This window comes from Pristis pectinata, chromosome 35, assembly GCF_009764475.1.
Source record: "Pristis pectinata isolate sPriPec2 chromosome 35, sPriPec2.1.pri, whole genome shotgun sequence".
In the NCBI taxonomy this organism is placed as follows: Eukaryota; Metazoa; Chordata; class Chondrichthyes; order Rhinopristiformes; family Pristidae; genus Pristis; species Pristis pectinata.
The window spans coordinates 6,224,938-6,242,145 of record NC_067439.1 but is presented as its reverse complement, the minus strand read 5'-3'; the positions used below and the strand labels follow the sequence as shown (position 1 = coordinate 6,242,145).

The 17,208-nt window shown below is 44.8% G+C and overlaps 1 protein-coding gene across 2 annotated transcripts in view; it reads right to left on the bottom strand.

Moving 5' to 3' along the window:
• Positions 1–10,064, bottom strand: part of vaspb (vasodilator stimulated phosphoprotein b) — an 89,987-nt gene extending 79,923 nt beyond the window's left edge. Inside the window, exon 1 of one of the 2 annotated variants that reach the window (XM_052044026.1) lies at positions 9,697–10,064. In XM_052044026.1, coding sequence (XP_051899986.1) covers positions 9,697–9,701 — 5 coding nt within the window. In that variant the 5' untranslated portion in view covers positions 9,702–10,064. The remainder of the gene's footprint in view (positions 1–9,696) is intronic. The other variant, XM_052044025.1, reaches the window with a different exon arrangement.
• Positions 10,065–17,208: the final 7,144 nt, after the last annotated feature.

Genomic DNA, 17,208 nt, shown 5'->3' with positions numbered 1-17,208 from the left:
CACTAATAGGAAATCCTTTCATTACTTTCTCCTTCCTTTGCTTTTGCACCTTGTGGCCTGGTGTTCTCCACCCTTGGGGTAAACTTTAGGTTGTGATGTTCCGTACCAGCAACAATAGAAACACACCGAGTCATGTATAAGTGTTAAAAACTTTTTTTTATATAACTATTTGTAATAATAAGAAAAGCAAAAACATTAGATATCAAACATAATCCCCAAAACTAAACTCAAAGTGTGTGTGTGGCAAATTTCCAAACTCCAAGTCCAGGAATAGTTCAGCAAGTCAACAACGTGAGCAAAGGCTTTTGCAAAACCACCGTTGACTGAAGAGAAAATGCAGAGAGAACATAGAGAGAATTTACGAAATCCACATGTTCCACAATGGAACCCATACGACACCTCAATCTCCAATGATCTCCATTGCTTTGTTCGGAAGCATCTGCCACCTTGAAGGCATTCAATACGTGGCCGCCCACAGAAATACCACAGGTTAACGACAAAGTGGACTCCACTTGTTTGCTCCAAAGATCCATACATTGATATGGATTAATATTAATTTTTGCATAGTAGGGGAATTAAGGGTTATGGGGGAAAGGCAGGTAGGTGGAGCTGAGTCCACGGCCCGATGAGCCATGATCTTATTGAATGGCGGAGCAGGCTCGGCGAGCCCACTGTTGCTCCTATTTTTATGTTCTAACGCTAAACTCATTTTGCCAACACTTTCAGTCGACACAAAGAAGCAGCTTGCATTTTAATCAGCCAAGGTTCGATGGAAGTTGGTAATAGCCCCTGGAGGTTAACAACACCGGTCTCTTATACAGCAGAGCTACAAGTTCAAGAACATTGGGGAACATCTCGTTTGAAGAGTTCAGATAAACATTTTGCCACTAACTATAGCACAACACCACAGAAGTAGCCTTTGGCATAGATGGAAAATTTCCAAGACAGTTGGAGAGTTCAAACCCACTTTGGGGAATATATTCTCCAAATACTGAGGTATCTGCTGGACGTGGTAAACACTAACTCGGTCTGGAAAGTTGAGTTTGGACTGTACCTTAGGCAGCCCTAGTGAGAGGAGACAGCAATGGTGATTCAGAACACAGTCAAAAGTTGCTGAGGGGCGTTTGTGTCTTCCCCTGCCGCAGACCCACTGCATTCCATACTCTCACCCAACATCTATTATTATAGGATAGGTGGAATTCCTTAGAAGATGGCAATTTAGTGATGAACCCTCAAAAAGCAATACCAGACACCAATAAGACTGCACCCAAAATACTGTACACAAAGGATACACTCCCTGACCAAGGACATTGTCACATAGAACTAAGAACAGCACAGCAGAGGAACAGGCCCTTCAGCCCATGATGTTGTGCTGAACTAATTAAGCAGTGCAATGAAGGTTCAGCAGACCAATTCTGGGAAGAGGGGGATTGTTCTACAAAGGAGAGAGTGAGCAAGTCTCCAGATCTCATCGAAGCATGGGAAAATTCTTACAGGGCTTGACAAGATAGATGCAGAGATGATATTTCCTCTGGCTGGGGTTTCTAAAACCAGGCGCCAGAGTCTCAAAATAAGGGGGGCTGGAATGAGGGGAAATTTCTTCACCTGAATGGTAGCGAATCTTTGGAATTCTCTGCACAAGAGGGTCATGGAGGCTCATTCACTGAGTATAATCAAAGAGATTGATAGAATTTTAGATATGAAGGGATTTGAGGGATAGGTAGGAAAGCAATGCTGAGGTAAGCCATCATTTCTGATCTGATTGAACGGTGGAGCAGGCATGAGGGGCTGAATGACCTCCTCTTGCTTCAGTTTCTTGCATTATGTTCCACAGGAAACCACTTTAGCTATCTTTCCAAGCAAGTGGCCGAGCATCTCAAGAGGATTGATCTGGCTCAGCTCCAAGGGTTCAACGCAAGAGGTGGAGAGGTAGATCTCCTCGAACATCACAGAAACCCACAGTCAAATTATGTACAGAGAGAGTTAGCAATCAGGAGGAATGTCAGAAGAAAGACTACCCATTTGTTGGTAACCTGTGAGTTAAGTTAAGCAGGTGGCATAGAGGCACAGTTAGTAGAGCTGTTTCTTCACGACTCCAGTGACCCAGGTTCAATCTTGACATTCTCCCTGTGACTGTGCAGGTTCCCCCCACCACCACCTCCACTCCCCTCCCCACCACCACCCCCCATCCCAGGTGCTCTGGTTTCCTCCCACGTCCCAAGACGTGTAGATTGGTAGGTTAACTGGCTGCTGTAAATTGGCCGAGCGCAAGGATCTGGGAGCAGTTGATGGGAGTGTGTGGAGAATAAACGGGCTTTGTGCAAATCAGTCCTCAATGGTCATCAGGGGCAACATGAGACGAGGGGCCTGTTTCCGTGCTGCATGACTTTATGCCAATGAAGTTGAAGTTAAAATGGTTTCAGAAATCAATTGTGTTTGGCAAAAGAAAGGTTTTGGTGGGTATATACATTTGGGACAAATGGTTTTGCCCTGATACAAATATTTCACACTCTAGACAAGAACGACAAAAAACATTTCACTTGAGATGGGGCACAAGTGTAATGAATTCTCTTCACCGATGAGCACAGTTCCAACTACGTACAACCAGTTCAACATTACCCAAACAAAGCACCTCCCTTGATCAGCACCCCATCCTCTGCCCTAGACTTCCTCAGGAGGCTAAAGAAATTTTGCATGTCCCCGTTGACTCTCACTAATTTTTAAATCAATGCACCATAGAAAGCATCCTATCCAGATTCATCATGGCTTGGTACGGCAACTGCTCTGTCCATGAGCACAAGACACTGCAGAGAGTTGTGAACACAGCTCAGCACATCACAGAAACCAGCCTCCCCTCCAGACTCTGTCTACACTTCCCGTTGTTTTGGTAAAGCAGCCAGCATAATCAAAGACCCCGCCCAGATATTCTCTCTTCTCCCCTCTCCCATCGGGCAGAAGATACAAAAGCCTGAAAGCACGTACCACCAGGCTCAAGGACAGCTTCTATCCTGCTGTTATAAGACTATTGAATGGTCCCCAGTAAAATAAAATGGACTCTTGACCTCTCAATGTATCTCGTTATGACCTTGCACCTTATTGTCTGCCTGCATTACACCTTCTCTGCAGCTGTGACACTTTATTCTGCATTGTTATTGTTTTACTTTGTACTACCTCAATGCACTGTGTAATGAATTGATCAGTATGCAAGACAGCTTTTCACTGTACTTCAGTACATGTGACAATAATAAACCAATTCCAATAAACATTCATTCCCACAAGCACACTGCGTCTGCAGTATGCACCATCTACAAAGTGCACTGCCATTACTCTGTGCAGACTACTCTACAACAACTCTTCAACCCATCAAGATGATGAAGGACAATAGGTGCATGGAAACAAGTTCGCCTCACACACCATCCTGAGTTGGAGATATATTGCTGTTCTTTCATTGGCACTGATTCTAAATCATGGGACTTCCTCTCTAACCACACCGTGGGAGCACCTTCACCAGACATTCAAGAAAGTGGCTCACCTTATACTCAAGGGGGAATAAGGTGAAGAAATGTCAAACGTCCACATCTCAGGAATGAAAACTAAAAGAAGTGTATTCTTCATCGATCACGTTGCAGTTTTAGCTTTCATTATCTTGGTGTGATTCTCTTTATTACCACAAATACCATGTATTGCCAGCTTCTGTCTGATGTCAGTAAACAGAATGAAAGAATGATACAGCATGGCCACCTACATCACAGCAGTGTACAGGTTGTGCCTTCATTTTCACACTGCCATTATGGGAGCTTACACATTGGCCGCCATATCTGCCTCTTCAAAAAGCACTTTTGGACTGTGGAGTCTTATCCAAAGGGACATGAAATCTTCTGTGGAAATGCAAACTTGTCCTTCTGATCCATCCCCCATAGTCAGTCCATGCCTGTCTTTTTCTAGTATTTGTCCAATTTCCTTTGGCAAGTTTCTGTTGACTGCTGTTGTCCTCTATGCAAACCAGTCACTTTACACTAATCAGTGACATCAAGGTGCACAGACCAGGTTAGACTGGGCACTTAGCTGACCGCAGCTGGAGAGAATGGTGTCGGTTGTTAACCACAGGCATCAGCTCAAGAGAAAACAACACTGCAGCTGTTTCTGTTCCCAATTACGATGGAATGACCTCTGCTAGACAGCACCTGCTAGCTAATAGCTGATAGTGAGCAAGAACAGGAGTGGATTCAGCTGCGAGACAATCCTGGGGCATAACCCAGGAGGACACAATCTTCAGGACACGCAGAAAGTACAGAGGACAAGGAGGACCTCTGTTATCAAGTTCTATTTACAGAGTACCATAAATGTCCTGAGCAATATTTAACCCTTAAACAAAACTATTTAAAAAGATTAATAGTTCTCATTAATATTCATGGAAACTTGCTGTTCCCTGATAGGTTGCTAAAGCACTCTTCGGTTTTGAGACAGGACAGCATGTTGGGTTTTTCTTTGCATTAACAAGTTGCTAATTAACGGCATTACACTCAGGGAGAAACATTTAAACATTTAGATATTTCCCCATCGAAGTCATAAGAATGAAGAAACTAAACAGTACTGGTAATTGGTTTAGCTTCCTCTGTCTGCACACATCAGCATACTTACACTCTTCCTCACCCTCGTAAGCCCAGATGCAGGTCATTGTGGACCCACAATAACAAACCGATAGTTTAAGGGATATGGTGGTGTAGATGTCTGCACCACTGATTTGGAGACAGAAGTTCAAATCCCACCATGGCAGCTTAGAGACTCTAAATTTCAAGTAATTAAATAAATCTAGTATTTTAAGAAGGAGACGCAAGAGACTGCAGGTGCTGAAGATCTGGAGCAACATACAAAAACGCTGGAGGAGCTCAGTATTTTGAGAAAAAGTTAGTCTTAATGAATGTGACCAATAAACTATTAAACTGTCATAAAAATTCTACCTAGTTCACCAAGATCTTCAGAGAATCAGAGCACTGCCCTTATACCATCTGAGCTATATCTAATCCACGACCGTGGTGACCTGTGTTAGTGGTGGACAGCAGGATGTCCCGTGAACAATGTATAAACCGAGGAGGAGCTAGACTTTCAAATACAGTGACCAATGCCATCCCAGTGCATCCTCTACTATTCAACAACTAGTAACCATGCTTCAAAAGGCTTGTTCTAAACCTGGAATTTTCTACCAAACCTTTCTGCCTCAATATGTTTAAAGAGGAATGCATGAAGTGGAGAAGTTTTAATCATACTTTTGGTCATAGATAACATTCCTGCAATAAACTTTTGATGTGTCGCTGTATTTAAGTATCTGTACAAACAAAAGCCAGTTATAAGACACTGCTGCATCTCCAAGACAGGGTTCAATACAACGGCTCTGGGGACGCAACCCTGACTTCAAACCTAATGCTGTAAAACTATGGGAAACTGAACTCAATAAATCACGTGGACCAAGACAAGGGAAAAAACTCTGCCCGTCACAAAACAATGAGGTGCAGGAACATTGTAGTCAACTGAATGCTCAAGTTCAAATCTCACCATCCCACCACAAGAGCAAATAATTATGAAAATTCTGGAATAGAAATATCAGTAATGGTTACCAAGACACAGCAGGAGTGGATTGAAACCTCATCTGGTTCACCAATGCCCTTAAGGACAGGAAGCACACCAACCTCACCTAGATCCACAACCACAGTCCTACAACCTTGGCAAAATTTCTGCTCTGCAATTCTGCCTGTGATCATTCCTTAATGCAATTAGTTCCCCAACGGCAGTTATGTCTTCATATGCCTGGCCTCTAAACACTGGAATTCCATCCCGAAACCTCTCCGCTTCTCTTTCCTCCTTTAAGAAGCTTCTTAAAAGTCCCTTGAGAAAAGTTCTGCACATTTCCTTTAATATTTCATCAGTCAAATTATTTTGGTTGAGAACGCTTCTGGAGGTGCCTTGGGATGTTATTTCTATGTTCACGGCACCACATAAAGAGAAATTGTATACGCGACCCCAGAGCCACAGCAACATGGTTAACCCTTCCTGACCTCTGAAATCACCCAGCGAGTCACCAGTTCGTGGCGCAATTAGGGACGGTCAATAAATACTGAGACTTGACAACAACACCCACATCCTCTGAATAGAGGAGAAACAACTGGCTCACTTGGTTCTTTCAGAGTCAGGAATTTGCCCTGCTTATTGAGCTCGTCCACCTCCCAAGTCCAGTCCCACATCACACTGTTCGCTCAAGTCCCAGTGGTAAGGTGCGATGTACCCAGTGGTGTCTGATCCCCAGAAGAAATGATAAAATGATAACTGCCTATCTGCCCTGGAAGTGTGCAATAGGGCAGGGCGGAAACCTTACTTTTACTCCAATCTGCATCTTGACTGTTGATGGACTACTGTAGAGTTAATGGATTCACAGCCAGGATCCAGAAATAGAATCTGTGCTCTGTGGGTCCAAGCCCATCACCACAGCCTTGGTGACAATCCAGTCCTGCGTGACTGATTTTCTTTTTAATTTTAAGGATGACTTATATCGATAATTGATATACAACATATTGCTATATTAAAAATAAATTGATATAATTGATATATCCTTTATATAGTTTCTTGTATAATCTCTCTCATATGTATTATACACACACACAGGAAATAAATTTGGTATGTCTTTCTCTCTTCATTGTACATCAAATTAACACTTCCTCCTTAAACAATGAACCCATGAGACATCCAAGAGGCTGTTACACAGCACCCAGCCCCTCAGTGTCCAGTGGTGACAGGACCCCAGACCAGTCCTTCCCCAGAGCCTTTGCAGTGTCTGCACCGAGATTCAGTGCGTCCCTCAGCACGCACTCCTGCAGCCTGGAATGTGCCAGTCAGCAGCTTTCCCTCACAGATATCCTCTTATTCTGGAAGACCAACGCCACCAAAGTGCGCCCTTCACCAAGCTGATGATCTTTCAGCAGCAGATGACGTTTCACCTGTCATGATGTCCACCATCGAGGACATCTTCAAGAAGCGGTGTCTCAAGGCAGCAGCATCCATCACTAAGGACCCTCACCATCTGGAGCATGCCCTCTTATTGTTACTACCATCAGGGAAGAGGTACAGGACCCTGAAGACCACACTCAACGATTCCGAAACAGCTTCTTCCCCTCTGCCATCAGATTTCTGAACAGTCCATGAACACTACCACATTATTCCTTTTTTTTTGCATTGTTTATTTTGTAATTTATAGTAATTTTATGTCTTTGCACTGTACTGCTGCCGCAAAACAATAAATTTCATGTCATGAGACAGCGATAATAAACCTGATACTCTTTGTTGTAGTTTGTGTCCCTGGGAACAGCCTGTAGATCACAGGATCCTCCAAGTATGCTGTTGGTCAGGGTTAACCTTAACAAGGGTAGAAGTTCAACCTGATAGAAGTTTATAAAATTACAAGAGGAATGGATAGGATGCACAGTCAGAATCTTTCCCTGACGGTAGAAATGTCAAATATTAGAGGGCATAGCTTTGAGGTGAGAGGGGGAAAAGTTTAAAAGGGGTGTGTGTGGGACAATTGAGTGGTGGTGTCTGGAATGTGCTGCCGGGGGTGGTGGTGGAAGCAGATGCGATGGTGGCACTTAGACAGACACGTGAATATGCAGGCAATGGAGGGATATGGATGGTGTGCAGGCAGAAGGGATCAGTTTAATTTGACATCAGACTTTCTGCACAGACATTGTGGGCTGAAGGGCCTGTTCCATCTATGCAAGGACCACTGCATCCCTTACCAGACCTTTTCAGCAAACACACGGTCCACAAGGAAGTGGTTGATCACCTCATCTGCACCACAGCATGAATGCTGTACTGTTGAAAGTGTTCTTTTCAGGTGACATACTAAACCAAGGAGCACCTGCTCTCTCAGGCAGGGTCTAACACTCCTCACTTAACGTGCTGTATCTGCTTAACACTGACATTTCACCAGTTTGGTGAGCAAAATTCTTTGCACTTTGAGTCAGTTTTTTTTACACAAACTCATTTCATTACTGCAGGCAGGCAGTGCAAGATCCGTGGATTTCTTCATGCTTCTCTCTGCTCCTTTCATTTACATGCCCCATGTTTCCAAAAGCTAGACACATGCACAGAGAGCGCGTGTGTGCGTGCATGCGCATATATAGGATTTCAAACACTTCTAGCAGCAAGGCAAGAAAGTTTTGGTTCTGGAAACGTAACGGAGGCAGGAGTGGGTCATTCATTCACTTCTAATTCAGTGAGAAGATGGCCAATCCTGTGCCTCACCTCTCCTCAGTCCATCAATCATCTCGGGCCCCCGTCTCACCACTCCTCCTCTGCCCTTTATACTGGCCATCTCCCCTCCCAGTCCTGATGCAGGGTTTCGACTCAAAACGTCAACAATTCCTCCACCCACCCCCCCCCCCCCCCCACACAGATGCTGGTCAACCCACCGTTCCTCCAGCAGATTACTTGTTGCTCCAGATTCCAGCGTCTGCAGTCTCTTGTGACTCCAATACCTTGTTAGGAATCAGACATTACGAGGCACAGCAACTAACAATCTGCTGGAGGAACTCAGCGGGTTGAGCAGCATCTGTGGGGGGAAAAGGAACCGTCGACGTTTCAGGTCAAAACCCTGCATCAGAACCGTGAGCGGAGTTCAGGATTTCAACCCGAAACGTTGACAATTCCTTTCCTCTCACAGATGCTGCTCAACCCACTGAGTTCTTCCAGCTGATTGTTTGTTGCTCCAGTTTATTGATCTCAATGACTAACCATCCACACCCCTCTAGGGTACAGTAATCCAAAGATTTACAACTCACTGCCTAAAGAATTTTTCCTACACTAATTAGCAGGGATCGCATCTTGAAACGGTACTCCTAGTTCTAGAGTAAGCAGCTTGAGAAAACACCCTCTTGGATGAACCCTGTCAATTCCTCGCAGAAATTAGTTGCGAATTTAGTTTTAAGTCATCTTGCTTTAAACACAAGTGTGAAACACTAGATCGAGACCACAAACTTGCAGTTTAGTATCGTACTCTTGGCTGTTGAACAACTTGCTAGTGAAGTACTTCAAAAATCAACCAAAGCTGTTACAATTAACTTTGCTTAACCACAGCTAACTGTTCCATGAGACTCAGGGTTGACAGATTGCAAAGTAATTTTTTTCCACATAAGAGACAATAACAGGAAATCTTAAGCGTTAAAAGGTATGCTGTAATATTTCAAACGATACAATCTGTTGAAGTGCCATATTGATTGAGAATTGGGATTCTCTACCTAATAACGAAAGAAATCACTACACAGCGAAATGTGAATTTACACAATTCAATGTACAAGATATTTTAAAACACAAGTTCACAGAATGTTCTCACACTGATCAGTGAGAGCATGCTGTAAATGTAAGTGTTTTAGTCAGTTTCATGGAAACTTTAAATCTCACGGTCCATTGCGCCGAAGAAAAAAACCCTCCATACGGAATTTTTAAAACTTAAGAAAAAGCCCCAATTAAGTTCGTGTTTAGAATTAATCATCAGACATACGAGTAAAAGATTCGCCTACTTTTTACACCAGTCAGATGCGGGGTGGTTTTATTTCTGCAAACTAATTCTATTCAAATTAATTCCACATTGAAACAAACATGTTATTAGAAACGAACAGGTCCGGAAATTGACAAAAGCTGAAATCCTACCTCATGTTCGGCTTCGGTCGAAGTTAACCTTTACAATCTTTCGAGGCTAGCGGAGGTACTACAGACTAATTTCCTGGTCTTGCTTTTTTATGGTTGCACACGCTGATTTTCTCTCTCTCTCTCTCTCCGCCTTTCTCGCCTCCTTTCAATGTAAAGGGAGAATTACAAAACTGCAAGGGATGGTTTTGTTGCTCTCTGTATATATCCTCCCTTACTGCACTGTGTACCTGTTCAACAGCGCACACAGTCCTGTTGCAGCATGTTTCCCCCCAACTATTCCTGACTACACTGTAACCAGTCTGAATATATTTCATTCCTAGCACTCACTACTCCCTACATTCGCACACCCGCCTGGCCCCAGAATGCACAGCCATATACTTCCGCCAACACTGCAGAATTTAAAAGGGCAATAAAAACCATCAACTTAAAAGGGCAATTCAACAAAGAGGAATAAAATCTTTCAAAGTCCACTATCAGTCAGTGAGAGGATGACACTGAGATTACGCCAAAGGCAAATAATTCTTCATTCACTTTGCAAAATTCACTGTATCAGATTTGAGTTTGCTTTGGGGGTCACAAGAGGATGCAGATGCTGGGATCTGGAGCAACAAACAATCTGCCGGAGGAACTCGGCGGGTCTGGCAGCGTCTGTGGGGGTAAAGGAATTGTCGACGTTTCGAGTGGAAACTCTGCACCAGGACCCAAAACACTGAAATTCCCCCTGCCCCCCACAGATGCTGCTCGACCCGCTAAATTCCTCCAGCAGTTTGTTTGTTGAATTTGCTTTGGATTCCTTGACAGCACCTCCCAAATCCCAGGTGGACAAGTGCAACAGACCCAGCAGGTACCTGGAACGCCATGACCTCCAGGTTCTCCTCCAAGACACACACAAGGACGAGTTGGGTTGAAGGGCCTGTTTCTGTGCTGTGTTACTCCTGACTCTATAACAAAAAGCTAGGCTTAGCAACAGTAACCAGAAACGTACCCAATAGTGATACAAAAACTTACCAGGTTCACCAATGTCCTTCAGGGAGAGAAATATGCCATCCATACCTGCTCTGGCCAAGACAGGATTCCAGTCCCACCCACGTGGTTGACTCTTAACTCCACAGTTCTGGAGCAATTACAGAAGTGGTAAGCATGGATGAGTTGGGCCGAAAGGCCTGTTTCCATGCTATATTACTCTGTGACTCTAAGTGGGCATTGCAGGCAAGACTAGCATTCATTACCCATTCATAATTGTCCTTGAGAAGTTGTTGGTGGCTTTCTTCAGATAGAGAGTTCTTGACAAAGAAACAGAGCACAAAGATTTACCAGGATGTTGCCAGGAATCAACAGCCTGAGTTATAGGGAGAGGTTGGACAGGCTGGGACTTTATTCCTTGGAGCACAGGAGACTCAGGGGTGACCTTATAGAGGTGTATAAAATCATGAGGGGCATAGATAGGGTGAATGCGCACAGTTTTTTTCCCCCAGGGAAAGGGAACCAAAAACTAGAGGGCATAGGTTTGTGGGGGTGGGGGGGGGGGGGTAAGATTTAAAAGGGACCCAAGTGGCAACTTCTTCATGCAGACCGACACACACAAAACACTGGAGGAACTCAGCAGGTCAGGCAGCTTCTATGGAGGGAAATGGAAAGGTGACGTTTCGGGCCGAGACACTTCATCAGGACTGGAAAGAAAAGAGGGCAGAAGCCAGAATAAAAGGGTGGAGGGAGGGGGAGGAGCACAAGCTGGATTGGGGGAGGGGGGAGGGGGGGTGACAGGTGAATCCGGGTGAGGGGAGAATGTAGGTAGGTGGGGGGGTGGGGGTAAGTGGGAATGATGCAAGAAGCTGGAATGTGATTGGTGGAAGAGGCAAAGGGCTGAAGAAGATGGAATCTGATAGGAGAGGACAGTAGACCATGGAATCTTTAGGTGTGGGTGAGGGGCAGGTCGTGAGGGTGGGGGAGGGGAAAAAGAAGGGGTAAAGGGGCGAGAGGGAAAAGGGAAAACCAAAAGGGGGGGGAGAGTGGTTACTGGAAGTTAGAGAAATCAATGTTGAAGCCTCAGGTTGGAGACCAGCAAGACGGAATATGAGGTGTTGTTCCTCTACTTGGCAGTAGAGGAGGGCGTCGACAGACATCCTGCTCACAACATTCCCATTTCCCCCCCACCTACCTACCTTCCCCCCCTCACCTGGACCACACCACCCTCCCTCTGGTTCCCTACCTCCTTCCCTTTATTCCAGTCCTGATGAAGAGTCTTGGCCCTGTCGGATCTGGTTATTTTCGAACCCGCAGGTTCTTTCAGGAGTCCGAGAATGTGTTGAAAACAACTTGGTGCTTCACAAAGTTTTACTGGGAAAGTTTAAAACAAAGAAAGAGTCACGGAGCACGTGGCACTAGCTTTACTACTATGAGATGAGCTGAGACAAATGGAACTGAAAATGAGCTAGGGCCAGGGTGGGAGGAAGAGATCAAAAGAGATTAACAAAAAACAACACCTTTTATACTTGAGATAAGAGCTACTCCTTAGCTAACAATAGTCCAATCAGGAAATCTATTAGATACCTGTGGCAAAACCAACCAATGAGAACACATATATTCACCTGATGGACAAACCAATAAGTTAGGAAGTGGCCATTCCTTGTGCAGCCACTTGAGGTGTATTGAACATTTTTTAAAAAAAAACTAATTAAAACAGTCAAATCCAACAGCCCGAAACGTTGACTGTTCATTTCCATCCATAGATGCTGCCTGACCTGCTGAATTCCTCCAGCATTTGGTGTGTGTTGCTCCTGATTTCCAGCATTTGTAGTCTCTCCTGCTCTTCATGCAGAAGATGGTATGTACAGGGAACGAGCTGTCAGAGGAAGTAGTTGATGCAGGTATAACAACAACATTTAAAAGACATTTGGACAAGTACAGGGATAGGAAGGGTTTAGAGGGATACGGGCCAAATGTGGGCAAATGGGACTCACTGAGGTGGGTGCCTTGGTAGGCATGGATGAGTTGGGCCGAAGGGCCTGTTTCCATGCCGTATTACTCTATGACTCTAAACAGCAATATATTGCCAGCAACATCCACAACTCGCAAATGAATAAATTAACAGAAAAATACTAACTTGGAAATATATTGCCACTGGGTCTAACTCCTGGAACCCTCTCCCCAACAGCACTGGGGAGCATCTTCACAAGAAGGACTGCAGTGGTCAAAGAAACTGGCTCACCACCACCACCACCACCACCACCATTTTTCCAAAGGGATGGAGACAATGGAGTGGCACGGAGGCGCAGCTAGTAGAGCTACTGCCTCAGAGCTCCAGAGACCTAGATTTAATCCTGAGCTCTGGTACTGTCTGTGGTCTTTGCATGTTCTCCCTGTGACCACATGGGTTTACCCAGGGTGCTTTGGTTTCCTCCCACATCCTAAAGATGTGCTGGTTTTATTCTGTTCTCGTTCCTGTCAACTCCACCCAGTGTGCAGGTGAGTGTTAGAATCTGGGGGAAGTTGATGGGAACAAGGGCCACATAAGATGGGGACTAATGTAGGATTTGTGTCGGGAGAACACACACCCGTCTTCATTGAGGGGTCAGTGGTGGAAAGGGTGGGCAGCTTCAAGTTCCTGGGCGTCAGCATCTTGGAGGATCTATCTTGGGGCCAACACATTGATGCAATCACGAAGAAGGCACATCAGCGGCTCGACTTCATGAGGAGTTTGAGGAGATTTGGTACGTCACCAAAGACTCTTGCAAATTTCTACAGATGTACAGTGGAGAGCATTCTGACTGGTTGCGTCACTGCCTGGTATGGAGGCTCCAATGTGCAGGATTGAAAGAGGCTGCAAAGGGTTGTAGACTCAGCCAGCTCAATCACAGCACAGTCCTCCCCACCATCGAGGACATCTTCAAGAGGCGGTGCCTCAAGAAGGCAGCATCCATCATTAAGGACCCGCACCACCCGAGACATGCCCTCTTTATGTTACTACCATCCAGGAGGAGGTACAGGAGCCTGAAGACCCACACTCAACGTTTCAGGAACAGCTTCTTCCCCCCCCACCATCAGATTTCTGAACGGTCCATGAACCCATGAACCCTTCCTCCTTATTCCTCTTTTGCACTATTTACTTATTTTTGTAACTTATAGTAATTTTTGTCTTTATGTCTTGCACTGTACTGCTGCCACAAAACAACAAATTTCACGACATGTGTCAGTGATAATAAACCTGATTTTGATTCTAAATGGGTGCTTGATGGCTGGTACGGACCCAATGGGTTGAAGAAACTGTTCCCATGCCGCATGACTCTATGACAATTATGATTCTAATTTGGTGCTCTACAAGGTGGAGAGGGCATCGCAGGTGTCAGTAGCGTTCTGCCCCAGAGGATTCAAGTTTCAAGCAAAACGGCTGGTGTTCTGCGTAGTTTGTGGAGAATGGAGGGGCCCAAGTAGTCTGAAAGCTTTGCATGGAATTGTGCTGGAAGCATAATGTTGCAAAATCCACATTTTGACAAAATCGTGGTTGAGAGGACCCGAGTGAAAGTGTTCCCATACTCCTGTGACGCTTGGCTTCCTCAGTTCTGAAGGAGGTGCTTTGGGGATGCTTTAAAAGAGGCCTTTATGAGTTAGCATGCGCACATTGATGCTCTACTGTATCGACAGTCGCAGACAGCACTATCCATTCACTGGGGTTTGAGGAAGGGGGCTGTAGTTACAGTGAATGCAGTGAACACACCTCCAACATTGCTCCTAATTTATGTTAATGTTGGAACGGTAGATATGACCTCTCAATGTAGATATGACTTCCCAAGCAGTGTCCTCTTCCTCCTCTACCTGCTTTCAAGTCCATGCACCAACAAAGCACAGAATCCCCATGGAAGCAATGGAAGGAGTGCATCACCTAATAAACTAACTCCCCCACCCTGTCCCTTAAGGCACCTCCAGCCCCATCTTTGAAAGAGTCTGCAATGACTGCATTGGTCTTATGTCACCTCAGGTTTACAAAACAGGAGTGGAAGCAAGTTTACCCTCGAGCCGATGTAATCCTATGAAGAAGAAAGATTTGTTCCTCTGATAGTATAAGAACACAAGAAGGAACAGGAGTAGGGCATTTAGTCCCGAAAGCCTGCTCTACCATTCAGTAGGAGTACAGCTGATCTTCTGCCTCAACACCATTTTCCAGCACAATCCTCACATCCTTTCATTCCCTTAATGTCCAGAAATCTGTCAATCTCTGTGTTGAATGGACACAACAACTGAACCTCCTCAGCCCTCCAGGGTAGAGGTTTTCCGAGGCTTTACCATCCTCTTGAGTGCAGAGAATTCTCATCTCAGTCCTATACTCTGGAATTCTGTCCCTTGGTCTTAGACTCCCCAGACAGGAGAAACATCTTCACTGCATCTAGTCCGTCCAGCCTTTTAAGAACTGTGTATGTTTTGATGAGGTCTCTTCTCATTCTTCTAAACTCCAGAGCATACCGTCCCAGTCTACTCAACCTCTCATAGGGCAAACCCACCATCGCTGGAACCTGTCTGGTGATACCATCTGGAGGCCTGCTGAGTTCCTCCAGCATGTTGTTTGTTGCTAGTGATACCATCTATCCATGACTGAGCCAAACTATGTGAGGCAGCTCAAGAAACGCACAATGCCAGAACACCTTTGCTCATCGCAGACTGAGTGAATCATCCAAAGTCATCAAACACACCATAAAATTTTAACCAGCCTGGAATAGAAAACCAGCCACCGGTCTGAATGGTCCCTTTAAATAGCATTGGCGAGGTTGGTGGGGGTGGGCAGGGGAAATGGGCGAGAAGAGGAGGGAAGTGGCTTCCTGCTGGTTAGACCCACGTCCTGCTGTGTGAGTCTGTACAGAGATGATGAAGTTAAATACCGAATATTGCATGAGCTGCAGTTCCTGATTTTAAGGAAAATATTCTGTCCTTTTACTAATCACAATGTGGACTCCTGACACCAATGAATCAGCTTCAACTAATTCAGGTGGTAGCTCATAACTGTTGGAAATGCAAATTGTTTGTCTTTTGCTACATTAAGGCCTTAGCAGCGATCAACAACTGAAAAATGAGCACTGTGCAACAAAACTTCAGACTTTGACTTCCGGTTTCTCTAATCATGGTGGTTAATAAAACAATACTAGCTGCCTCAATGGATGAGTTAGTGATACTGTTACATAAGGGATCAATTAGAAAGATCCTGGTAGGTTAATTAGCCGCTGTAAATTATCCTTAGTGTGTAGGTTTGTGGTGGAATTCGGGGGGAGTTGATGTGAGTGTGAGGAGAACAAAATAGGATTAGTGTAAATGGGTGGTTGATGCAGACCTGGTGGACTGAAGGGCCTATTGCTGTACTGTATGTCTCTAGGACTATCCCAATTGCTTGGGGAGTTACTGGATCACACAAGTTCCAGTTTGCAGATATTCTGATCTCATGGAATAATGGAGGATAAAGTTCACCATTGAGTTGCCCACTCTGTTGAGCATTTTCCTGGTGGTGTTATTAAATAACCACTTGCCTCTGACCACCCTGAATCCGGCTCTCACCAATGGTCAGTTGATATGTCCACACCTGTCAACCCTTTGACCAATTGGAAAGCAAGCAGTCTCTTCAGTCCTCATTTAGTTGATTCTTGACCTATCAGCAAAACACTATTTATCCTATCCGGTAAAGCAATAAATATATTTGTTCAAAAATATTAAAGGAACACTATATTTAACACCTTTCTCACATTGGTGTCCTGGAAATTAATTTGTATTTCCTGCAGACTCCAGAGTAGAATGAGAGGTTTGGTGACACCTCTCTGCTGTCTTGGATGCTGTTCAGATGATCCATGAGTGAGGATGGAATTGGGGAGAATGCTGGAATTCTTATGGCAGAGCACAAGACCATTTGGCCCGTCAAGTACACGCAGCCTCCTCATGGAGCAGATGAGTAAAACCAATCCCCATCACTGCAAATTGTTTACTTTTGAGTGCCTACCCAATTCCCTATTGAAAACAAACACAAGTACATGGGTAGGAAAGGTTTAGAGGGATATGGACCAAACGTGGGCAAATTGGACTAGCTAAGGTGGGACCCTTGGTTGGCACGGACAAGTTGGGCTGTTTCCTTGCTCTACAACTCTATATTGCAAAGCCTGGCAATCTACAATAAAACAAAAAAAAACTGGAAATACTCAGCAGGTCTGGCATAAGAACATTTGTCCCCTTGAGCCTCCTCTGCCATTCAAGAAGATCACAAATGATCTGATTTTGGCCTCAGATCTGCACAGCTACCTGTTCCCTATCACCCTCCACTCCCCTACAGACCAAAACTCTGACTTTCTTGGCCTTGAACCTATTCAATGACGCGGTCTTTACAGCTCTCTTGGGTAGATAATTCCAAAGATTCATGATGCTCCAAGACGAAATTCTTCCTCATCTCCATCTTAAATGGGCAACTCTTTATTCTGAACCTATGCCCTTAGTTCTGTAGATGGAGAAAGAGTGTTAATGTTTTAGGCTGATGATGTCTTGAAG